This window comes from Lissotriton helveticus, chromosome 12 (assembly GCF_964261635.1).
Source record: "Lissotriton helveticus chromosome 12, aLisHel1.1, whole genome shotgun sequence".
In the NCBI taxonomy this organism is placed as follows: Eukaryota; Metazoa; Chordata; class Amphibia; order Caudata; family Salamandridae; genus Lissotriton; species Lissotriton helveticus.
This window is the reverse complement of record NC_136073.1, coordinates 232,441,471-232,467,714: the sequence shown is the minus strand read 5'-3', so window position 1 is coordinate 232,467,714 and position 26,244 is coordinate 232,441,471. Positions and strand designations below refer to the sequence as shown.

The window sequence follows — 26,244 nt, the reverse complement described above, 5'->3', positions numbered from 1 at the left end:
TCGTCCATGGTCACTTGTTGTATGCAAGTATTGTATCCGAACGACACTCCAGACAGGGAAGGAAAAATTTGGCCCAGTTTGAAAATCTCTTCTATTCGAATTGATACTTTAAGCAGAATGAAGTCTGTTCTTCTAAAGACGCCTGTGCCCTTGACGTCATCAAAAGAAACGTATGATCTCCAGGTTGCAAGGACAACAACAGAGATACATGCACTATTATCAACAAATTGCCCCTTACATTTCGCAGAAATGCTAAAACAAATCTTAAACATTTCAGATACGAATGGTATCCCGAGTGTATTTAAGACAATTTTTTCGGGACTGTTGACACCTTTTAAAGCAGTCCTGGGCATCTTTCCTAATTTTGTCCATTCGATCTTTGGCGGCCTTCCACTCTTGTTGGGACTCGTAGCAGGCATTTTATTTTGATACCCCTGCTTCGTTATGGCAAGCCATGTCACAGACAAGACTCCAGCAACAATGGAAGAAACGATCCTAGCTATACGCTATCGGGACCGCATAACTAAAGTCCTTGGATTAGCCCGGCTAAGATATCTGAATATGACCTGGTTTCTTTCATTCAGACCCATCTGGCAGAATTGTATCTTACCTGTGTTAAGATGTATGCTGTGCGGAGATGAATGCGTGTTAGACGTCTGTCTCGCACTACAATCAGAAGTACCATTGGATACAGATACTTTGCTAAGTCCTGTAACGGCTCATGCATCGTGTTGTCCCCAGCGGTTACCCATCCTGATGACGGCATTCGTTGAGGCTTCACCACTGCGATTAAAGGGTAGTGAAGTGCAAGATGAGAGCAGCATCAACCAGGTACGACCTTCTGTGAGCAATGCTGATCAATACATCGATGATAGCAATCATTCTCACGACTGCACAGTTGCGGCATTTTCCAACTTGGTCGAACTTTCACCTGAAGCGGTAAACTGCTTTTTTGAAAGTCAGTCTGAAATGATGTTCTCCCCTGAACAAAAAGAATAACTTTTAAGCAAACGAGCACTCAGCGTTCCCTGAACTCTGAATTTGGCCTTCAGCTTTGAAAAACAAAAGCTTCTGGAAATATTTGGAACTGTTTTGGCTTCTTCCCCTGAAAAACTAAATTATTTTTTGCCCCGATTCCAAAATATTTACTTTTTTTTTTGGCACTCATCCTCTGCTTAAAGTAGAACTATTCTTAGAGAACAGAGCTTCTATTTTTAGGAACTCTAGAGACAATATATTACCTCAGCCTCTAGCATATTTACAAATAACTGTATTTATATGTGATGAAATGGTCTCGGACTTTTCTTTTCTGTATTAAGAGCCATTTCATGTGTAATTTTCGCTAAATCATTCCGCTGATATATATGAATCCTATTTTATGAATGATTACTCTGCTTGAAATACTGTACCTATACTCATTTTTCGTGTATTTCGCATATGCCATTTCAGATGCAAAAAATTTATTTTGGGGTGGATCGGTATACACATGCACCGTTAGATATGTTTACTATTGCTTAGTTTAGTATTATGGACATGAATTCGTGGAGTGGGTGTAGTGTGTTTATCTAGGTACCTGAATCGATATTCCTATTCTTTGCCCTTGTCTGGTTATAAATCAATAATATCCCTACAACGGCATAAAAACCCTTTTCATAATTCAGTCATAGCGCATGCTGTCACATTAACCTCTTGCATGCTCATGACAAGGTGAGCTCGTCATGAGGCACACTGGAGCTGTGCTCATGACAAGGTGAACTCGTCATGTAGAATGGGATCTTGGAAATTTCAGCACCCAGCGGGAATTGCCTTAGCAGCCAAGTGGTTAAGCAAGCCTATTCCTCCAGCCCCCTAGAAAGCACACCGAGTTCTTAAACAAATCCAAGCCTCCAGCAACCTGGGAAATCCCCGCTGCCGTTGTTTTGATTTCGTCCAAGAACTCATGTAAAACACTGTAAGAACGACCAGTTCTTAGTGACATCTTTATTGACGTCTTATGTCCAGCCTTACGTCAAACCCGGCACCTTTCAGGTATAAATATACCAACGTTGCCTTAAGCAAACACACGGTGGTGATGAATCTGGAGCAGCTACTACTTGCCCGAGAGCCCAGCTGATGCGAGAGCCCACGGACGCTGCCCCTCCCTTTTGACGCGCTGAGAAAGACACTGTCTTTTCTCTTGCCGAGAAATCCAGCCTCCGGCGTTTCCAGCTTACCCTTGCGGGTGACTGGGATACCGAGTCCTGAGAGAGAGATACCAGCCCTCCTGCCTTCTAATACCCAGGTACTGAACTGACTAAACCCTTACAGAGAATTCTTGAGTCAGATTCTAGGCAAAACAAACTTAACTTAAACTGCTACTTACTTACTCCTTCCCACGTATTAGGCTTAGGTCAGGTACACCGGGGTAGGCGTAGTTAGAAGCACCAGTTGAGTACGATTAGTCAATGTATATATGTATGGATCTATTTTATCCATTTTAAAGTATCATATGGCTAAGAAACCATATCAATGCTTTTACAGTATTATTTCATGATCCTGCTTTTACTGTATGCACTTTACTTAACTATAAGTATTGCAATTGCAATTCATTTCTCTTGTATGAGGAAAGAGACTGCTCAATAAACAACACCTTTTATTGAAAACGTCCGTCTCTCTTTTTCTCTGCAATCTGGTGAAACTAAGTACGCACTTATTGACTGAGTGAAATAGCTGTCTTTTGTTTTCACACGACTCTAGAGATATACTCTTATTCAGGGAGAGCAAAGTTGTCATGTTTTATGGTTGTCAGAAACTAAATCCCTTCTTGTCTATCCAGGGAGGTTAAACTCCTCCTCGCTTATTCGAGAAAGTTTCTAGTGAACTCTGAGCTAGCTGGCAAAAAACTTGAGTCTAATATAGTCAGTAGAGACCTCAGTCCTATGTCTCCACTACTGAAGATATTATTCCAATGCGCAGAGCCTATTGGGACTATAGGAACTACACTATACTGGATAACTCAAGGGATAACCCAATTTAACCACATGGACAAAGCTTGTAGTTTACTCAAACACGAATAGGAAAATATTGAGTTAAAACAGTTAAAAAAAAAAAGATAACGGCCCTAGCATCCCAAATCTCTAAGGAACGGTACTAGACCTGCAGAGATGCTGACCCAGTTCAAATCATGACAACAGACTCAAAAGACAAGCCAGGTCCTATAGGTAACTGAACACCTACTGATTCCAAGGAGGCTTAACTGAAATGTAATGGACATAAACCCCTAAAACGTCCTGAAGCATCAAACACTGGAAACTTGCAAGACGGAACTCACTCCACAGGACTCTGTGTTTTGCACCAAAGACTTTGGTTATACCTGGCAGGTACCTTTTGCCGTGGAGGTAGTGAAGGCATACCTATATGTAGTGCAGATTCATTGAAACATACATGTGACCTATGATCTCATCCTTATATTACCTGTCCTGCCAGAAACGTACTGGTTTTTTATATAAGCTACTCAGATCCCACCCCATGGTTAATATAAGAAAAGCATGTATTGTACGCCAGCCTAGTACAAACGTGTACACCAATGGTTAGAAATATCACAAGTGTATTGGCAATAGTGAAAACCAAAAATCTATAGAAAACTAGGTTATTACATCAGTGGGTATTTTTTTTAATGCCCTGCTTAGTGCTAATTGGCAAAGGCTAAATAATTTCCCATAATGTGAAATTCAGAACTAGGTGTTGCTCAGGACCCAAAAGTTCTCTGTTCTAAAGTGTGGGACTGAATTTCACCTAAATATTTTCTCACAGTTCATTTTCTTAGTCAGTCATTCCTAGCTGAGAAGCTGCTGCACAATCGTGCGGTTAACAACATTCTCAGGGAAGTGACCTTTGGCATTTAATAACACACAAACCGTCTATTTGATGGTGACGTCCGCTTTATCCTAACGGAGCCAGAGTCATCCCTGGCGGCCGTTTGCATGTGCTTAAAGGATTACGAAAAGATATCGAGGTTCAGGATCAACACTGACAAATTTGAGAACCTAAATGTGTCTCTTTTCCCAGTGATTACAAGAACCACCTAAGAAAGAGCTGGACAGTGAAATGGGAAAAAAATGCAATAAAAAAGTGGGCATCTATATCACAAACTTAGTTGACACTTAGGCCAAGGCCAACTGGCCCAGATTAAAGGCACAGTTAATAGACAATCTGACTAAGTTGAAGGGACAATTTATTTAATGGCTTGGGAATATAAATGTAGTGATAATGAACATACTCCCTCGCCTATTATATCTATTCCTTTTGATACCTATGGCCATACCTAAAACAGAGCTGCAATTCCGTCAGAATCACATTATAGAATAGTTCTGGGGGGGAGATAGAGTGAGACAGAACAAATAAATGTTGAAGACGCCCCTGGAGAAAGGTGGTCTGGGACTTCCAGACATCTCCAAATACTACCAAGCAGCCCATTTCAGAATATTAATAGAATGGCCAATGCACAAATTTGAAAAGCGGTTGCTCTTTATGGACAGAGCGGTGGCGGGAAGGGAGGTTTAGGACCTCCCAAGGCTACTTACATTTCAAAGACCAGGATTGCTTTATCTATTAGATGTAACTTAAACAACATTTGAACTATGGAATAATATATATGACAAAAGGTCTTTCCACATCTGTAGCACAATACATACCGATCCACACAAACACACATTTCCTCCAGGTCTTGACACAGACATATTACAGAATTAGAAAGAAGGGGGTTGCCTAATGATACGTTACATGTTTCACAAGAGAAGAATCAAAACCTTCAAAGACTGTAAAAGACTTTAAAGTGCCTGAACCGGATAAGCTGCAATATTTTAAAATAAGATATTAGGTGATGCACTCAGGGTAAAGGGACCACACAATTAGAACCCTCACATCATTTGAGTACATATGACACCACAAAAGGGCTCATGGGGACGCTGTACAGAATCCTGCTGGACAAACCAGTAGACTTGAAATGGTCCTACCAAAAAGCATGGGAAAGGGAGCTGGCACAAACATAAGGAGACATAATAGCCTCCGGGGAGGAGGGAGGGCACACGTGAATCTACAGCTCTTCACACTAAAAACAGATGGCTACAGGGCAAGTAACATTTCCTGTTCGTTCCAGGTGTGGCTGGAGATACATTATAAAGCAGACCCTCTTCAATGCAGTAGTTAGCAAGTAGATGATGCACATGTTTGAAAAAGTGCTCTTTGGACAGATTGGCCAGCGAAAACCTGGCAGCTCAATGCTTTGGTTCATGTGAAAAGGTTGAAACTACCTTTGACAGAAATTTCGGGTTGGTCCTTAGAACTATCCCATCATTGTGAACCTGGATGAATAGTTCCTATACTGTAAGAACTTGAAGCTCACTAATGCAACTGAAGGAGGTGACTGCAACTTTGAAAGCCACCTTTAAAGGCAAGAGCTGTAGGGAGCTCAAAGGGAGGGTGTGAGGACCACGTTAAGGTATGGGTAACAACCAAACAATCTGTCTGGGGATGCAGTAATGCATGAACCGTTTCCACTTAGCTGCATAACAGGCATGAGTAGTAGGCTTTTGCAGTTTCCGCAGGATATCCATGCATTCTTCTGGAAGACTACTGTAGCCGAACTCTAGGAACTCAGATGCAACAATACGAGTTTTAGCTGTTTGGGATTTGGGTGTCTGAGCTGACCCGACCCTTTTGCTCAGTGAGAAGGTCTGACCTGAGCAGGAGCTTCTCATAGGGGGACTGACATCTCTATGTGCACTGAATACCAGGGTTGGTTTGCCTAGGTTGGTGCCACTAGGATAGGGTCATAGGCACCTGCCTCATCACATACAGGATGAGAAGGGAGTGGTGGAAAAGTGTAGGCAAACATCCCTCACAGGTTCATCAATTGTGCATTGCCCATGGACTGTGGATGTGGGTATCACCGTTCTACAAAGCCTAGCCGCGATCAGGCTAGATGAACCTTGTGTAATTCAAGAACTGAAGAGGGATCTCAGATGTGCAGGGCAGGTTGCTCCAGGCTGTAGGAGTGAAGTAGGAGAAGGCACAACTGTTGTATTTGGTTCTGCGTATACATGGGATGTGTGGGTGAATAGGAGTCTGGCTGAACGGAGGTGTCTGTTAGGTTCGAGAAAGTTTATGTTTTTGTTGAGGCACGTGGGGCCAATGTTGCGCAAGGCTTTGTATGTGTGCTTCAGGAGTTTGGAGGGTGCTTGTTTGTGGATTGGGAGCCAGTGGAGCTCTTTGAGGTGCGAGGTGACATTGTGGGAGGTTGAGGGTGAGACTGGTTGCAGTGTTTTATATGGTCTAGATTCTTCCGGTAAGTTGTGTTGCTTTCAGCAAAGTGTGTTGCCGTAGTTCAGCTTGATGGAATGAGGGCTTAGGTGCGGTTCTGAAGTGTTGGTGGGAGCCATTTGAAGGTCTTTTTTTAGCATCATTAGTGTGTGGAAGCCTATGATTGAGACTGCATTCACTTGGCCGACCATGAAGTTGGTTGTCGATTACTCTTCTGAGGTTCTTTGTGCGGGCTGCCAGGAGGGGGGTGGGTAGAGTTTGGCAGGATACCAGGTGAAGTCCCAGAGTAAGATGTCTCTTCCTAATATTACTACTTTCTTCTTGTCTGCATTGAGCTTGAGGCAGGTGGCTTTTATCTACCTGGTGGCTTTGGTCATGCAGGTGAAGAAATTGGTCAGGGTATTTGGTGCCTCGTAAGAAAGAGTATGAACTGGGCATTGTTGATTTCATGTGTGCAGATGGTGGCAAGTGAGGTCATATAGGTGTTGAACAGAGTGTGGCTGAATAATCATCCTTGTGGAACTATATAGATGAGGATGATGGCGTCTGAATTGAAGGGAAGCAAGGCTGTCCAACTAATACCTTTTTTAAAGTAATTCACAGAACTACCATAGCTCTTAACGCAGCCTAGTCTTTCACAATTCATCTTGCCTTAGTCAGTTTAAGAGACAAATCAATGTTGTGGCTTATTAACAAATCGAAGAACAACATTAATAAACAACCCCCCTCACAAAATGTTGTATATATGCAAGGTAGAAACAATATTTTCTGCCCGGATATCATTTTGTCTTTCCCTTCACTGGCAATGATTCACTTCTTGTGATTGTAAGTAAAATCTGGTACTTCCTACTTGTGATGCCTTACATGGCTACATCGGGTTACCTTCCACCATGGCTGGTCGAATGTATGTAATAGAAGTAGACTCCAAAGGAGATAGTGGTGATGTCTTACCTGTCGGGTGGAGTAGCTGACAATTTTGCACTCAGTCCTCTTACACGGTCTTGCTTTGGTGAGGGTGGCCTTACAGTGATCTTTCTATCACGCACTGAATGAAGAGGAAAATAAAAAACAATCAGCACTTACTGTCTCTAGAAAATCGTCTGAACTATAACGGTCAACCCAGAAAAAATACAGTCATGCAAGATGGATTCAAAGCATCTCTTGCACTGGGAATCAGACATAAGAGCTTGCACCCACTGATGCAACACTAACCTAACACAGCAACCAGAGAGCACATGTGATGGCATCTTTGTAATGTGTATGAAACCAGCAAGAATAAGAACGGCACTGTTGCTGTTTGTGTGTAGTATATTTGTATTGGCAGTGACAGATACATTTTTAGGAAATGGTCTCTAGAGGCTGGACTGTTGACTTTGGAAACTGAGGACCTGGACTTCAATTGTGGCCTCAACTCAACACGAGACTGCTCAAAATCATTCCGTTTGAAATATGCAATCTCGCTTCACTTAAAAAATTGAATCTTTGGCCACCCACCCGAGGGTCACTCACTACTGCTAGTCGGTCTGTCCTTGCAGAGTATTTATCGAGGCTACCTAAATTCACATCAAGGAACAGCATCTGAAGATTTATAGCCTGACAATGTGTCTGTGTGACAGCAGCCTCAAGTAGACAACAGTTTGGGCAAAAGCCAACCAAAACATTCAATTGTGTTCTTGAGAAAACTGAATTTAAAAAAAACTTTTCAATTTAGCTCATGCATTGTCAAAAATACCATCACTTCACGATGGTACAGAGCCTTCCGGACAAAATCAAAACTGATTGATTACATGATCTACTTCCATCTTATGTAAGTTTAAGTAAATGCGCATCCAGCAAATATAAAAAAAAATGTAGACGTTGGAGAAATTGTCTGTTAGCATCTGTGCCCCCAGCTTTGTCCTCGTTCATTTAAGAGGGGCTGTTGAAGATCACATACTTGGTTATTGGAAATCCCAGCATGGTCGTTCTCCCGGTTTTCATTTCAGCAACACATGGTATACCATTACTATGTTGTACTGCAACAGACGCAATGTGGTCATAGCAAATCATTGTGAAACCACTAAACAGTAATTGAGTCAGAGTTTCCAAGTCCAAACATAAATAAGGCTCATATTTTTAATTAAGCAGTGTCACACTAAACCTACTTCATTGAAAAATATGATCCTGCGTTAATAAAAAAAATTAAACACTACACCCAATTACCCCGACCCACTCCAACCTGTACATGCATATTGAATCCTAAATATGTTTTTTAAAATTGCATGTTACGTTAACTACTGCAACTTGGCTCCTGAAACGAAAGAAAGGAAAAATGCACAGCAAACACAGAGCTTTTCGTTTTAACACAAGTAACTCAAACTGAGGCCTACATTATCTCTACCGCTTGAAAGAACTGTTCATTTATTCCTCCAACCTCCGAAATAACCTACAGTTGCTACCTCTAAACTATATCGTTCTTCTATTCCAACCTCTATTGTATATTATTATCCCGTATGCCTACTTTTTCTTGTGTATGCCTTGTAAATGTTGCCTAGGTTACTGTACAAACTTTGTAAAGCGCTCTGATACCCACTGGTCAGGTTCGCGCTATATAAAACTAAAAAACGAAATACATTTCTTGCATACACTTTGAATACGTTTAAACCAGACACGTCTCTATGTTTCTATTGGGAAATCTCGGCCGCAGTTCTATTTAACATGTATGATATTCTTTGCTTCACAACTCGCAGTACCCATGCATAAGTTAATATGACAGGGGCTTAAATCGAAATGACAGTGTCATAAAACATTTCTGACAGGGCCATAAATCATACACACAAGAGGTCCTAAATCACAAATGGATAACCGGTCATAAATCATCTCTGACATGTATCAATCCAGTCCTGTTATTTGCTTGTCATATTTTTGACACCTTTTATTTACTGAGGCAATCATACATGCTGTTGATGGGGTCATAAAGTGTCTTGATGGCTTTTCTTAGATCGCGTGTGGGTGTAGCCTCATACTGCTGCTACCTTGTCTGTCTATATTGCGCCCTGCCCTCCGGCGGGTCTCGGCTGCGAGTGCCGTGCTCCGTTTACACCCACCTTCGGTCTACTCAACCTGCCATAAGGCATCTCCAGGTAAGCGGCCTTCCTCTGGCACACCATCTTGCCAGTGTGCTTCCTTTACCAACAAATATACCCTTTTATCCGCTTCGTCTGCATTCCAACACTGCGACAATGCTGATGCTCGGTGTGGGTGGGTCTTGTTTGTCGAGTTGCGCCCCTAATTAGACTCAACATTTCTTGCCCCTGATCCTACCCGAAAAGATCCCAACCAATCATCCTGCCTGGCCTGCCAGCACCAACTTTCATGGTAACAGATTCTGGCTTTACACACACACAGGAAATCCTATACAGTTTCCTCCAAAGGAGAGTGTGTGAGACTCCTGTATAGTTAGTAGAGGATATATTTCCGTCCTCACGTGCCATACTATTAAACGCTAAACTGAGCATGGAAGGACTGCTCTGTGCCCCATCAGTGCCACAGAAGAGCCTAGAGGCCGGCGTAGGAAAGAAATAGGTGGCTCAGCCATTGTAACCAGCTTTGAAGAACGTCAACACCACCTGACTGCATGACTTGTTTGGCATGTCCATGATGATGTGAGGTCCCAGTGTCATCATCTGGTTGTGGAGTGCAAAGTGAGCACCACCAAGCTTGCATGGACTTGCACACGGCCCTGCTCCAGTTCTGGTGTGAAGATCAGAGTAAGACTCTTTCAACAGACCGCTGGGCTGGTCCCTGTGGAGGAACGTAAAGACTTCTAATGACTTCAACAAGTGGTGGTGGTGGTGGTGGGGGGGGGGGGGGGGTACCGCCACCACAAATTAAGTACTGTACACACTCCAAAGAATATAATCAAATCAGTCTCCAATGGCCTATCTCTTGCATTAGGATATGAATAAAACATGATCTTGCATATCCAGAGAAAGATTAACATGCACCAACTTAGGAATGAAATGAGAACTGAAAACTGGGCGTAGGCCACATTCTTAGACTGAATTAGATTGGGACAATAACTTACACCATTTATTTTTTAAGTACTCTTGAAAGAGAAGGCTAAAATGATGGCACCAGGGCCTCTGGTTGGATTGAATATAGTTGCCTTTGGATGTTTAACATTGCCATTAGCAACGTGACCTCCGTTTGATACTGGGTGGGGTCCATAGATTTTCAGGTAACTTAAATATGGAGCCAGGGTTTCAGTTTCTCCTAGGTACACTTCATGTGCCTAACCAAGGTTCTTTAATCCTACCAACAGGGACATGGCCCCGTTAAACCTGTGTGGTTTCCACAGAATTTCTCTGGTGGCTCAAAGTTGCAGATATGGCACTGGTTTCTCTTACTCCTGGGTAATTACATTCAGTATGTTACCAAAGGACTGTTTTACCCACATCCTTTGTGGAAGCCACTGTATGATTTAGTCCACCCTAAAAATGGTAAGTATTCACTTGCATCAACTCACACTCCTTGCAACACTCCATGCTGAAGTGCAATGCTGATGATTCACATTCTTTGGCGCAAGTCTCCAAAATTACTATACCTCACCCATTACCTCTCTTCCTCTCTTATAGGTCAAAGTACTCTCAACATCCTTTTTCCAGCATGCAATCTGAAACAGTACCCAGGACCCCAATGCAAATATGAGCACTTCGTCACCAAGTCAAAACAAAGAAATACAATTGTTCCAAATTAAAGACTGTATGCAGTGCCTGGAACGCTCGGTGCCTCAAGGGCCCAGTACATGATGCTCACCACTTGCAAAGGGCTAACATATTTGGTAATTCTAGCTCATCTCCACAGTCCCTCAACCATCACAGTGAGAACGGGAAGGTAAACTGAGAGGTGGGGACGGGGGTCTCCACTTTTCCCAGTCACCACTGTGAAAATGGGAAAGTAAACCATGAAGGCAAGGAACGGGCTGGAGGCACAGTTGATGCTCACCTCGGTCAGGTGAAAAGTTTGCTCTTTTGGCTGGGGGAGAGGGCTGCCGGTCTTTGTCTGAAGGCTCGTACCTCTTCCTACTTCCTTTATCAGCTGCCTAGAAGAGACAAGAAAACAAAAAGATTAAAAAAGACTCCACAGTAAGGCAAATGCGTGCAGCAGACAAGCAACAAAAAAGATTGGTTCTTTGCCGCCGAGGTAAGCAGAATCACAGGATACCACCAGTGTAAAGTCACGTGTGTCACCTGGCATGCCCTGCTGCCACCAGGTGCACCCGACTTCCAAGAATCACCTGTGCAGGTTAGCAGACATGAAAATGGAGATTGGTACCTTTATCCTTAAATGACCAGTGCCGTGAACATGTCCTGAGAGATTACCTAGCTAATACACTCCTTCTCTTGGCACGCATTGGATCTGAGTCTTACTTGGTACTTTAAAAGGCCCATTGTTTGTTTTGGCACTGGTCTGGGCTCGTTCCTGTCGTCTGGAGGTCTGCCAATCATCATACTACAGAAAATAACAAAATACTTTTGCCGTCCTTGCAAGCATTACCAAAAGGTTTGTTTCAATACGTGAAATAGTTTATGCCCTTCTTTGCCTCGAATTTGACCACGTATTAAATAGTGATCTATTAACTATTGCAATGCTGGTCTTCCAGAAAAATGGTGCAGCTCAAATGTACATACAACAATCAAACGACAATAGATTAAGCGGACGGATACAAAATCTCATGGTAAACTATACAGTAGACCAACGAAACGAAAGCGATCACGCCGCCCTAACGATCACGTTAAATCTAACAGTAGACACTCGCCACACTTTACGATGCATTGGGGCATCAAATGGAGAATTTACTATCAAGAAGAATCAAATGGGGGTCAGTGCCAATTAACAAGTTAGAGAAATGGAAAAAAATATGGGCTGGCTGTCAACAAAGCGAAAACAACAGGGGCGCCATAGACGAATGGGATCGGTCTGCCCGCAACTTAGCTTCACTGCTCCAAGGAGGCACAACAAGCAGAACCCCTCCATATCCATCACACACTTTTGGACGCGCCCCAGCAATTAAAGAGAGTGCCAAACAATTAAATGCCAAACGTAGGGCCTACCAGAAAACTGGCTCAGCATCTGCCAAAAGTCTACCTAAAGAAGCCGCAAAAATCCACTCGAAGGAGGTCTGGGCCGCGAAACGCGAATGCATTGAGGCAAAATGGCTGAAGATCTTCGACTTACTGAGACCCTGTAAGTCCCAAGAGTTTTGGCGTTATCTAAATATTCTAACCCAAGGAGACAACCATAGAGAGAACTCACTTGATGCTGGCACCCAAAGAGACAACCATAGAGAGAACTCACTTGATGCTGGCACCTGGGCCGCTCATGTGAAAACATTGTACAAAGAGGATGGAAGCATAACGTTGCCGATTAAAGACCTGAACGAGGGTGGAGAACTAGACATCACTGCCCATACCTCAAAAACTTTGGATGACCAAGCACCTCCAGGAAAACCTTTAGTTCATACAACCTTAAAAAAGATCAGACACAATGGGGCACCGGAACTCAACGGCCTGCCTGGCTCCCACTTCAGGGCCGACAGATTTCTGGACGGACAACTTGACCACGTTATATGCTGAATGCCGGTTCTTGGGGGACGTTCCAGATTCCTGGAGAGGGTCGCTATTGCACCCAATACATAAGAAAGGGCCAAAATCTAACCCACAAAACTATCGTATGATCGCCTTGCTTGACATTGAGGGCAAGGCCTATGCAAGCACCCTTCTTGTGGAACTTTCAAACTGGGTCAGTACTGAAGGCCTCCTGCCCTTTTTTCAAACAGGGTTTAGACCTGGAGCATCAACAGTGGACAATATAACAGTGCTCTCATATCTAGCTCAAAAAGCTGTGTCACGACAAAGCCTGCTGCATTTTGCTTGTTTTATTGACTACTCAGCAGCTTTTGACGGCGTAGACCGTTCCATACTCTGGCAGAAGTTGGCACGCTGGAACATCGATCCATCTTTACTCCAAGCCATTCACTCATTATACTCAAGAACCTGGGTAAGAATCAAACTTTCGAGCGTATCTGCTACAGGGAAAATCGACACGGATCGCGGCCTAAAGCAAGGGTGCGTTTTAGCTCCGATGCTTTATAATCTATTGTATTGTATGTATTGTATTGTATTGATGATTTGTAAAGCGCGTTGGCTACCCAGGGGCGTCCCAGCGCTATAGAAAAGAGTGAGTTGGGCTGGAGAGGCTGGAGTAAGAGAAGCTGAGTGAAAAGTTAGATTGGAATTTTGCTGAAGAGCCAAGTTTTTAATAGTTTACGGAAGGTGAGAAGGTTAGGTTCTGATCTGATAGGGAGGGGAAGGGAGTTCCAGATCCTAGCCAGGTTGTAAGAAAGCGAGCGGCCTCCACATCTGGCCTTCCTAATGCGTGGTACTGAGGCGAGGTGGGAGGTTGTAGACCTGAGTGGGCGGGAGGGTAGATAGGCTTTCATCAGGGGGGAGTTAATAGAGGGGCCTGTACCCCAGTAGGATCGGTGTGCGATGCACATGCTCTTAAATTCAATTCTGGATCTCACCGGGAGCCAGTGAAGATCCTTCAGTCTGGCTCTGACTGAAGTTCGGCGGGGGATATCCAGGAGGATTCTTGCCGCACAGTTTTGAATGACCTGGAGTCTGTTAAGTGTAGATTGTGGGGCCCCCAGATATAGGGCGTTTCCACAATCGAGACGGGAGAGGATCAGGCCTTGAACCATAATCCGTCTTGAATGGAACGGAAGGAGGGGGAGGATTTTGCGGAGAAGTCTCATCAGCCCGAAGCAGGTGGCAGCAAGCTTGGTGGCTTGGTAGTTGAAGGTTAGAGTGTGGTCGAGCCAGATGCCTAAGCTCTTGATTTGCTCCTTGGGTTGCGGGGGGCTTCCTAAGCAGAGAGGCCAGATGGGATTGATGGATTTCGAGATGTTATTTCCAAGGAGCATTATCTCTGTTTTGTCCCCGTTAAGTTTGAGACAAGAGCTAGACATCCAAGCAGCGACGGCTTCAAGGCAGATATGTAATCTGTGATGAGAGTTCAGGGGGGGGTCCAGTGCTACCACTAGCTGCGTGTCGTCCGCGTAGGTGACAATTTTCACCCCGAATGGGCGGACGACATCAGCTAGGGGGCGTAGGTAGACATTAAAAAGGGTAGGGCTCAGGGAAGAGCCCTGAGGCACTCCACAAGTGAGGGGTTTACTGGCTGAGGTGAAGTCCCTTTCAAAGACCTGGAAGGATCTATCCGTAAGGAAAGACTTCAGCCAAATGAGTGCTGTGCCTGACACTCCTATTTTGTTAAGCTGGTGAAGTAGGATGTTATGATTGACAGTGTCGAAGGCGGCACTTAGGTCGAGTAGGACGATGGCTGTGGACCCGCCATCGTCCAAGATCCTCCGTGCCTCCTCCGTCACTGCAATAAGTGCAGTCTCCGTACCATGACGGGGCCTGAAGCCGGTCTGAGAGAGGTCTAGTATGTTGTTGGCTTCCAGGAAATCAGTGAGAATGATGTTTACATGCTTCTCGAGAAGTTTGCTAAGCCATGGCAGAAGGGATATAGGTCTATAGTTAGCGGGGTTGGATTGATCCAGATTGGGCTTTTTTAATAGAGCTCTAACCATTGCCCTTTTCCATGGAGGTGGAACAGTACCAGTCTGGAGGGATGAGTTGAGCAGGTCTTGTATGGTGGGCGAGATCAGATGGGTTATCTGGGTGAGAGCGCTGGGAGGAGCTGGGTCGATGGGTGATCCAGATTTAATCTGGCTCATGAGTTTTTCCAGTTTGTTAAGTTCTAGTGGGGGAAAGCTATTGAGAACGCAGGAGGGAGCCGTCATGTGGTCTATGTTGACGGAGTCTGAGATCAGGGTAACGGTGGGGGGAAAAGAGGAGTTGATGGTTTCTATCTTTTGGTGGAAATACTCAGCTATTTCCTCGCAGTGGGTCTGAGTGTTATTGTGATGTTTTGGGGCCTCAGGAAGTTGCAAAAGGGATTTTGCTATCTGATAAATCTCCCTAGGTTTGGAGGCTGCCTTCTCGATCTTGAGTTCAAAGTATTTAGCCTGAGCTAGATGGATATTTGCTTTGTAGTTTTTGATTGCCGTTCGATAGCTTGCTTTGTCTGCTGGAAGGTAACTGAGGCGCCACTTCCTCTCGAGTCGTTTACAGACACGTTTGGCCTCACGTAGATCACTCGTATACCACGGGGTATACCACCTCTATACACCGCAGACATGGGTCAAGCCCTGATTGGAGCCACATTAGCAACACCTAGGATTGGGCACACTAAGATTCAATTAATGCAATACGCCGACGACCTGGTACTCCTAGACTATACTAAAATAGGCTTACAAAAAGCACTTACGGCCCTGGCAACCTATAATGCCAAAAATAAACTGGTTGCCAACCCATCCAAATAAATCTAAAACTATAATCCTTGGGCAATACCCTAAGAGAAAACTGGTAAAATGGAGGCTAGGCCAGCTGATTCCGGATTGCACACAACACTACAACAACTTGGGAGTTTGGTTCAGTGAAACAGGTCGCACAGGAGTCCATCTCACCAAAATGCGTACGAAAGGGAAATGCATCACTTACGCCCTCTGCAAGCTATATGCCACTCTACACAGCCCCACAACAACGGCTATCCAAAGAGTCTTGAGGGCGAAACTAATACCATCACTTAACTACGCACAACAGGCATTTTCAGGGAAACTAGCGAGATACCTAGAAAAAATCCACTGCTTAGCCTACAAAAAGTTATTCCACCTACCCGCATGCACCAGGAATATTCTGGTGCGGTTAGAATTTAACCTGAACCAACAAAATCTGGAAGAGATGGCCTCTCTGAGCAAATACTTCTATCTTAACATGGCGGCACCAGAGAATACAATGAAGTCTATTATAAAAAGCATCTTTCTGGAACCCGGCAATCCCTGGTCAGCCACCCTTTCCGCCGCCAAAGACGTGTTGAAACTTGCAACAGAAAACTGGGACCCCAAGATAATCAAGTATACTGCTATCAAAAGTACAATAAAAAAACAAGTCCGCCTTTGCTCTCGTACTTCAGACTTGGAATCATTGAAATCAAGAGGCTTTCACGAGTCCTAAAGCGTCCCACATACAGAATACAACCCCAAACTTCATCTCACGCAGGCAGTGGGGAGACAAGCCCTACACAGGATCGTAGCGTTTAGATTACATCCTCTCCCCCTTGAAGAATTATACCCCTCCGGGTCGACAAAAATGGCGATCGTGGAGTGTCGGCTCTGCAAATACAAACGTGAGACCTTGGCCCATATCCTATTTTGCTGCCCAGCCTTGCGCCTAGATCGCAGTCTTTACCTTAGGCCCATCTTGCTACAACGGGGGACTAGAACTGTAAAGGAGGCTGTTCATCAACTGTACACATTGGACACAGTGAAACATATGGCTATGTTTGGTAAATTTGTACAACAGACTCGTATGAAGCTGATGGCCCTTCCCAGCTAAGCAATTGGGCAAGTACCTGCACTGAGCTTCTATACCGTCTGGAACTAACGGCCTAGCTCAATGAGAGCAGCTCAACTGTTGGCCGAGCTCAAAAAAGCTTTCTTGGACTTAATGATCATTGAATTTTGGATTTTATTCACAATGTTTATGGTTTTAAATCGTTCCATTTTTAAAAATGGAATGTTTTTTTTCTACTTAGTTGCTTTATTGAAATGGTTTTGAGTAACCACACAAATAAATGTATTCATTCATTCACTAAAATGTAAAGGGCCTGTGTTATACACACGTGCAATGGGCAAGACACAAGTGCCAACAGTCAGCAAAAGGAAAGAAGCAACAATCAAAACGTTTGCCTATCCTAGCAACATCGCATTGGAAATGTGGATGAACAGGCAGTACAATATCACAGTTAGTAAATACAACCTAACTGATCTTCAGCTGCAATAAGCACGAATTTTGATTAGTGATTCAGTCCCTACCAGGACTTCGTGGCCACCAGCTGGATTGCTCAATACATTTCCATTTCTACCCCATAGCGTCTGGACTCTGGACTTCAAAAATGAAGGCTGGAATGAGAAGGAACGGCCCGACCAGCCGACGAGCAGCTAAGCGGGAGGAGTGGACCGTAGGGTGTGCACCATGGTGTTCATTGCCAAGGGGGCGTGGATTGAAAGCGGGGTGCGTGATTAAAGGCAGGGTAGGTAACCTGCTTACACCTCACGGGCTCCTCCTGGGCCAGCCGTCACAGAGTCCACCACTACACACCCAGTCGGGGCATTGCCCTGCCTGCCTTGGGCTCTCACCCATCCACTATAAAGGAAGCCTCCTTCTGTCCGTGTCTTACAAAGGGCCCAACCAATCTGCGTTTCGGCAAACGGTCCAGCTCAAAGAAAGCCTAACTCACTCCTGTCCAGTTCCATCGCATTGAAAATGCAATAGGTCTCGCAATAGAAGAGTTTGACCTTTTTCGTTTTGCAAATGGATGAGTGGCGTTGCGTGGGTGAGTGGCGTTGCGGGGTGAGTGGCGTTGCGTGGGTGAGTGGCGTTGCGTGGGTGAGTGGCGTTGCGTGGGTGAGTGGCGTTGCGTGGGTGAGTGGCGTTGCGTGGGTGAGTGCGTTGCGTGGGTGAGTGGCGTTGCGTGGGTGAGTGGCGTTGCGTGGGTGAGTGGCGGTGCGTGTGTGAGTGGCGGTGCGTGTGTGAGTGGCGGTGCGTGTGTGAGTGGCGGTGCGTGTGTGAGTGGGCGGTTGCGTGTGTGAGTGCGTTGCGTGTGTGAGTGGCGTTGCGTGTGTGAGTGGCGTTGCGTGTGTGAGTGGCGTTGCGTGTGTGAGTGGCGTTGCGTGTGTGAGTGGCGTTGCGTGTGTGAGTGGCGTTGCGTGTGTGAGTGGCGTTGCGTGTGTGAGTGGCGTTGCGTGTGTGAGTGGCGTGCGTGTGTGAGTGGCGTTGCGTGTGTGAGTGGCGTTGCGTGTGTGAGTGGCGTTGCGTGGATGAGTGAGGTTGCGTGGATGAGTGGGGTTGGAATGCAATAGGTCTCGCATTAGAAAAGTTGTAGTTATTGGTCTAGTAAATGACATATATTATTTATTTGTTGGTTGTTAAAATTGCTAAATTGATGGCTTTTGTCATTTACAATGCCAATAGTTATAACGTTCGCGAATGTGACACCTATAGCATTTGGAATCCAACATGTTTTGTATTTACGTGACTTATATGGCAGCTCTGGTCGTTATGCCACATCTCTAGAGAGCAGGAGAGTGCAGCAGGGGAGAGAAGCACAGCAATGCAATAGGTCTCGCATTAGGAAAGTTTGAGCTATTGGTATTGTAGAGGACACATTTTTTATGTATGTGCTTGTTTTGAAAATAGCGTAATTAATAGCTTTGTTTTTTACAATGCCAATAGTTTTATCTTCCGCAAATGTGACACCTATTGTAACAAAATATGTGTTGTGAGGGTGAGTGAGGGTGAGGTGTTGAGGGTGAGGTGTTGAGGGTGAGTGAGGGTAAGGTGTTGAGGGTGAGTGAGGGTGAGGAGTTGAGGGTGAGTGTGAGGGTGAGTGAGGGTGAGGTGTTGAGTGTGAGGCGTTGAGGGTGAGTGAGGGTGAGGGGTTGAGGGTGAGTGAGGGTGAGGGGTTGAGGGTGAGTGAGGGTGAGGTGTTGAGGGTGAGTGAGGGTGAGGGTGAGTGAGGGTGAGGCGTTGAGGGTGGGTGAGGGTGAGGGATTGAGGGTTATTGAGGGTGAGGGTGAGTGATGGTGAGGGTGAGTGAGGGTTTGAGGGTGAGTGAGTTTGATGGTGAGTGAGGAGTTGAGGGTGAGGAGTTGAGGGTGAGTGAGGGTGAGTGAGGGTGAGGGTGAGGTGTTGAGGGTGAGGGTGAGTGAGGGTGAGTGAGGGTGAGGAGTTGAGGGTGAGTGAGGGTGAGGGTAGTGAGGGTGGTGAGGGTGAGGGGTTGAGGGTGAGTGAGGGTGAGGCGTTGAGGGTGAGTGAGGGTGAGGGTGTGGGTGAGTGAGGGTGAGGGGTAGAGGGTGAGTGAGGGTGAGTGAGGGTGAGGAGTTTAGGGTGTGGTGTTGAGGGTGAGTGAGGGTGAGTGAGGGTGAGGGGTTGAGAGTGAGTGAGAGTGAGGTGTTGAGGGTGAGGTGTTGAGGGTGAGTGAGGGTGAGGGTGAGTGAGGGTGAGGTGTTGAGGGTGTGAGTGGCGTTGCGTGTGTGAGTGGCGTTGCGTGTGTGAGTGGCGTTGCGTGTGTGAGTGGCGTTGCGTGTGTGAGTGGGGTTGCGTGTGTGAGTGGGGTTGCGTGTGTGAGTGGGGTTGCGTGGATGAGTTGCGTGTGTGAGTGGCGTTGCGTGTGTGAGTGGCGTTGCGTGTGTGAGTGGCATTGGGTGTGTGACTGTGCTGCCTGTGGCGAGTGCAAACTACAATCAATTGGCACAGATTAAAATAATATTTTTAAAACATGAGTTTATTATGCCAGTTTCAAAACAACTAGTAGTTTCACTTAACCTGCATTAACAGTAGCACTTGGAATATAGGTATTTAAACTCTTTGATGTCGCACATACGGCATTGAGTTGGGAGATCAACAGCTGAGCTGTACATTTTCAGTTTTGCGTGTAATTGTGTTATATCTAGGGAGACGGACGGACGTGAAAGTGATCGGGGGAGGAGGGGGTGGGGAGCACGTGAGTGGTGTATGTATGTGCCTAAGCGAGGTGCTTGGGAGAGCGAGGCTGTCCAGGAGGGAGGGGGAAAAGGGAGGGGTTATGGCAAGCAGGGGGCCTGATTATGGCCACAGCTTGAAGTCTTTGAAGTCTCCGCATGCTGGCAAATGGTGATGAGGCAGAGAGTCTTTGATTCAGAGTTGTACTTCTGGATTGCTTTACTTAGGGAGGAGCCAGACAAGCATGAGGGCCTTTGAAAGTCGGTAGTATAGACGGTATGTGAATGGCGACTTTGGGTGATGTTATCATACATGGTTCATGGCCCTGCACTGCAGAGCCGGCATAGCGGAAACGCTTTATTATTTACTGTCAACGAGAACTGAAGGCGAGGGTGCTAGGCAAAATGCAAATCTGGCGGGCGAGACAGTGCAGTGGCCCGAAGATGGGGGGTTGGGTAGTGTGGGGTAAACAAGAGCCACCCAGCAGCACGTGAGCGGGAGGCACCACTTGTAGGGGGTGGATGTGAAGAGGACTCGTCCCTGTGCACGCGAAAGTGAAAGCAGCGGCCGCATCAAAAGTGTGCAAATTTAAAATACAAACTGCAACGAAGTAGAGCATCAAAAAGAACCTGCTGTAGACTTACTGCAATTTGAGAGATGCTGTCGCGTGAAGGGACAAACTGAGTGTGTTACTGCAGTAGAAAGTGAAGAAAGGCAAACCAAGATGAAAAAAAAGTTAAAACAAGAATAAGACCAAAAGAGACAAGACGGAGGGAAGGCAGAGAAGGGGAGGGGGGAGGAGAAATGCGACACGGCGGGCAGGGGAGGGGGCGGAGCGGGGAGAGGGTGTGAAAGCAGCAGGGGCCTGGAGTGCGGCTGAGGGAACTGAAGAAATACGACACGGCAGGCAGGGGAGGGGGCGGAGCGGGGGTGTGGGAGGAGTGCGCCTGAGGGAAAATACATGCATGGCAGGCGGCTGGGGGCATGTGCACGCGCTTTTAAGCTCAATGCGCATGTGCATTGAGCTTGAATTTCACGGGCACTGCAAGGAATCGCCACGATTCCTTGCAAGTTGGTTAAAGACTGTTTAAGCCCCCATAGTCTCGCAAGCTCGATGCGCATGCGCATCGACAGGCGAGACCTAAAAATGGAATGGTTTTTTTCTACTTAGTTGCTTTATTGAAATGGTTTTGAGTAACCACACAAATAAATGTATTCATTCATTCACTAAAATGTAAAGGGCCTGTGTTATACACACGTGCAATGGGCAAGACACAAGTGCCAACAGTCAGCAAAAGGAAAGAAGCAACAATCAAAACGTTTGCCTATCCTAGCAACATCGCATTGGAAATGTGGATGAACAGGCAGTACAATATCACAGTTAGTAAATACAACCTAACTGATCTTCAGCTGCAATAAGCACGAATTTTGATTAGTGATTCAGTCCCTACCAGGACTTCGTGGCCACCAGCTGGATTGCTCAATACATTTCCATTTCTACCCCATAGCGTCTGGACTCTGGACTTCAAAAATGAAGGCTGGAATGAGAAGTAACGGCCCGACCAGCCGACGAGCAGCTAAGCGGGAGGAGTGGACCGTAGGGTGTGCACCATGGTGTTCATTGCCAAGGGGGTGCGTGATTGAAAGCGGGGTGCGTGATTAAAGGCAGGGTAGGTAACCTGCTTACACCTCACGGGCTCCTCCTGGGCCAGCCGTCACAGAGTCACCACTACACACCCAGTCGGGGCATTGCCCTGCCTGCCTTTGGGCTCTCACCCATCCACTATAAAGGAAGCCTCCTTCTGTCCGTGTCTTACAAAGGGCCCAACCAATCTGCGTTTCGGCAAACGGTCCAGCTCAAAGAAAGCCTAACTCACTCCTGTCCAGTTCCATCGCTAGACATAGCCCACGCTTCGAGAGCTTCGCCGGCCCCTTGTCTGTTCACAGACAGCTATTGATATTTACGAACCAGTGTGGACTGCGGCAGCGGAGGAGATGCTACAGCTATCCTCTTCAGTGCTCGCGAACCTACGGCTGCCCAGATCTAGCGGTACCGCTTCTTTTCCAGAAGTGGCGGTTCGAAAGAGTGCTGCAACAGACCAGAGCCTTCAAACCAGGTCGCAGGATGGGCTGGCCTGCAGCTGCAGAAACCCATCACGTGAAAGGTCTCAGTTGGTCCCTAGGGGAGGCCGCGATCAGTTAAAACACCGCGCATCTGAAACAAGACCGACGGTACAAGGGCCGAGGGACCTGTACACGTGGCCTCCAGCAGACAATCGTCAGCCGGCCGCTTCACACTCTCTTCCGTCCTCGATCTATAAATGGCCGAAGCACCGCAGTTTATCAGAGGAGCGGACGGTCCCAAAGTTAGTCTGCATCTGTGCCAGAGGGCGGGACTATCCGCAGTTCACTACAAATCTCAGAACAAACCTGCAGACCATCTCTCTGGCGAGATTACAGATCTCCCTCCCACAGCTATTCTACCGACCCTGCATCTGCCGATTATCCAAGCTTTCCACTGTACTTGAGCGCTCGGAAGTTGCCAAGGCAACGTGCAGCGCTTTACAACGCCTCATAAACGTTGAAGCCACACCAGTCCGTGACCAAGAGATAAGGCTGCAAAAGTAGCCTCCGGAGCTGATAAAAGCAGACACTTCTACAACTTCCAGCGGCAGGTGGAACATACTGACTGTGGTCGAGTCCGGTCCCATTCTTGCTATTGTACATGCACATCCTTTGCAAGTCGCATTCTCTTTGCAACCTCGGGGAGAGAGGGGTGAAGAACGAGAGAACAAAAGACAATGGCCAAGTTGTAGATTACATGCATGGCTTCGCTACTCTACGGTTCAACAAAGGGATCACACAATTGATTTGAAGTGTGTTTTAGCAACCAATTAAAAAAAAAAATCTAAAAACTACATACTCAAAACCCACCTTATTAAAAAGACGAATATAAAAGGCAAAATAATTAAGGTGCTGCTTTTAGAACGATATGATAATGTTCAATAAACTCGAAATAACTTTATTTGTTAAGCTTTACACATACCATTGCTGACGACCACCTGGATGGTGAGAAATTAAAATCGTAAATTCCTGGGTATTGACACCCTCCACGTTCCATCTTAAATCGAAGTGCCTGGCAATTATAGTCTGTATATTGAATTACAAAAGTAAGCCACCTGCGCGCGCACACTGCACAGAATGGACAGTACAAAGCAGAGTCCCCAAATCACCTACTGGACGGGTTGAGAGCGCTCTTCAAGAACAAAGCACAACAGCTGTCGGATTCGACATGAAAGGCAACAAGGGAAACCGGTTAGTTTCAAAGTTGGGAGGAGCAAGTGTTCTCCATTGTCAGAACATTCAAAAGACGAACCAGGCAGTCTGTGTGGACCGGGGTACTAACTCCTCCCACAGAGCCAGAAAGAAATGTACTGCTTTCACTAAGGCCAGAGGGTTGTTTGCCTAGCTGTGAAAAAGGGGCGCATTTGCCCTAGAATGAGAGGCCAAAAAAGATCACCCCTGGGTTTGAACGTTTGAGATTGTTCTGCCTGCAGGACGTCGCCCCAATAGTTGCCTAACTTTGGCCAGTGCCGGAGGAGATGGCTAAGTGCATTCGTTGCTGCACATTCCCCTCTGCAGGTGTTCGGCCTCATTGGTCCCAGTCTGATAACCTCTCTGGAGCATGATACTAGTACATAATCAATATATGCTGGGTTTCCTACCCTTTTACAGTACGTAGCCGTGCAGGACTCCTCGCAGACTCTCCCATTCATTTGTGTGGACCGCTCATGCTTGTTGTCTGTAATCTCACTATCCAAATCCCTCTCCCAATGTTTGATAACTGGGCTTTTTCTTGGGGTCACACGGTTATAATCGGTATGTAGAAAGTTGGTATTACGTGCCTACCTCTGCTTCCAGTCTTTTATCCAACGTAGAGTTTCTACGGCATTAATCAAAGATTGCATTACCCAGTGTCTAAGTGTGAAACTCTTGCGCCTCTGGTAGGCCAACGTTTTTTTTAACCTCCTCTATTAAACAGTGAGCTTTGGCCTTTGACATTCTACTCTCATTTTTTTGGCGGAGCATTGAGCCCCTGGACCTTAACATGTATTATTTTTATTTTGGAGAATTGGCTCGTTGACCAGTAAATCAATTTGAGTAGAAAAGAACCCTATTTAATCCCCCCCAATCAGGTTTCCCTTCAAATGTGCGAGTACAGTGTCATGCCCTAGCACACAAGTCTCTCACATCTTTTTACACCAATCCCACATCCAAAGCCCCCAAATTAACTTCCAATAAACAGAACTAATGAAAACCATAACAGAACATTTCCACCCAATGGGTACGTCTCCTCACTTCACCGGACTGACAGAGGTCAACAGGTCCACTCAAGTCTGTTTGCCTCTCCCTGACGCACAGGAATCCTCTGCCAGGTCAGAGCTTGCACCCCTTGCCACAACATTGCTTATTTGCCGTAAAGGGAATCAGGCTGTTGCAATTTGATTCCAGAGGATCTTTGACGTGTCTTCTCCACCAGTTCCACTGATTCTTCTACCTCTTGTAGTTTCTCCAATGTAGGTTTCTCTATTATCTTCTCTGAGGGAAGTTTCTCCTGCCTCTACGGTGCAGCCTCTGCTTACTTCGGTCATTGTTCGGGCCTGCACCTGCACCTCCCCTGCCCCCTTTCCTGATGGCCATCAAAGGAGCCTGTAGATGCGCTTCCATGTCCTTGAATACTCCAGATGGACCTTGCTTCAAGCAGGTGTTTGAAAACATCACTTTTCATTGTCCCAGGTGAAGGTCTGGAGAAACGGATAGCCGCTTGACAAGGCACCTCTCAAGTGTGACACTTGTCTAAACTCCCTTCTATGTGTTTGCTGCTACTGAGTGTCACCTATATTGCAGACCAAGCTCACAATGTTCTCTTTGTCTTCCCACAAGTGTAGATGTGTTAAAATACCTGGTGGGGCTTCCCTCTGCAGACCATTCCCGACCCTATGTGTACAGTCAGGACAAATTGAGGGGGGAACCATTTGGATCCTGGTGTAGCGGAGGAGCTTTCTAATATATATTAGACTATCTTGGCGACTACCAAAACAATTGCCATTTTGAAACTTCTACAGACTGGTTTGCCACATTTCTAGCAGATGGTTGTAACTCATTTGACGGAGACGTAGCGTTATGTATGACCTTGTAAAGAGGTGGTCCGAATATCCATCATTCTACATTTTAAAAATCCGTTGATAGTCTCTTTTGGAATAGTCTGATTTTAATTATTCTTAACAAAAATCTGATTATATCTACTGTATATTCTTTCTTAACATACTATTCGCCTTTCTATAACACAACATTGTACTCCAAAATCGAGGCCTATTTTCCTGTTGTAAGCACAGTCTAATGATAATTCACTTCCTTAGCTAGCATCATTTCAAGACATAGGGCAGAAAGTAACTCATTAACAAAAAACTCTGATTTCTCTTACCTTATTCAAGAGCGTCAACTTGATCTCTTTGTGGGCACTGAAGCCACTCTGGGTTAGTGGCTGCTGCGGTGGAGGTGGCAGTATCGGTGGCAGCAGAGGTACTTTGCTACTCTGCTGTGACTTTGGTGCTTTCGGGGTCGTTTTCTGTGACTGAGATGCTGATTCCCGTTTCCGTTTTTCATCTTTACCACCGTCTTCTTTTTTTGCTTTTCCACCTAAAATGAAATATCAGAATGATTTACATGTAGTTTAAATAGCCTCTGAGCTCATTTTAATGTATGTTGTTAATTTAAGATGCCACAAATATGTGTAAAGAAATGGTAGAGCCTGAGCTTTAATTAAATACTCCAGAGAAGAGTCACTTTTCACATGTCTTTGCGAATCTTCTGTTCCAGTGAAGGTGGCTCTGAATGTGCGGTGTTCACTGAACAAGCAGGGTCAGTGGTAAACAAGCATGAAGAGGCTTCCGGTACCGTACAGTATACACTACTGCAGATGTCCACGCACTGGCTTCAGATTATAACTACATGATTACATACATTCGATCTTATAACAAGCACAGTTAGACGCGTTGCACTCCCAGCCGAAATGCCCTACGGTAGATCGCTACATACTGCTGCATAATTTTTTTTTTAGGTCTCACTTGAGACAGTGCAAGCACTGTTAGTTTCAAGACATTTTGTTACCATACAGGGGGCTTATAGCCATTGCTTTCAGTTGGTTGGCTTCATAGTCACTCTCCTTTCCTTGCTTCTCTTTGGACAGCATGTGCCAGCTTTCCCCCCTTGCTGCATGGCCCAAGTACTC

At 45.7% G+C, this 26,244-nt stretch overlaps 1 protein-coding gene across 1 annotated transcript in view; it reads right to left on the bottom strand.

The window, feature by feature from the left end:
* ZC3H18 (zinc finger CCCH-type containing 18) overlaps nucleotides 1–26,244 on the bottom strand; it is a 529,005-nt gene that overhangs the window by 33,548 nt on the left and 469,213 nt on the right. The window contains exons 16-18 of the mRNA XM_078670778.1: nucleotides 25,438–25,652; nucleotides 11,287–11,383; nucleotides 7,252–7,345 (exon numbers count right to left, since the gene is read on the bottom strand). Coding sequence (XP_078526904.1) covers nucleotides 7,252–7,345; nucleotides 11,287–11,383; nucleotides 25,438–25,652 — 406 coding nt within the window. The remainder of the gene's footprint in view (nucleotides 1–7,251; nucleotides 7,346–11,286; nucleotides 11,384–25,437; nucleotides 25,653–26,244) is intronic.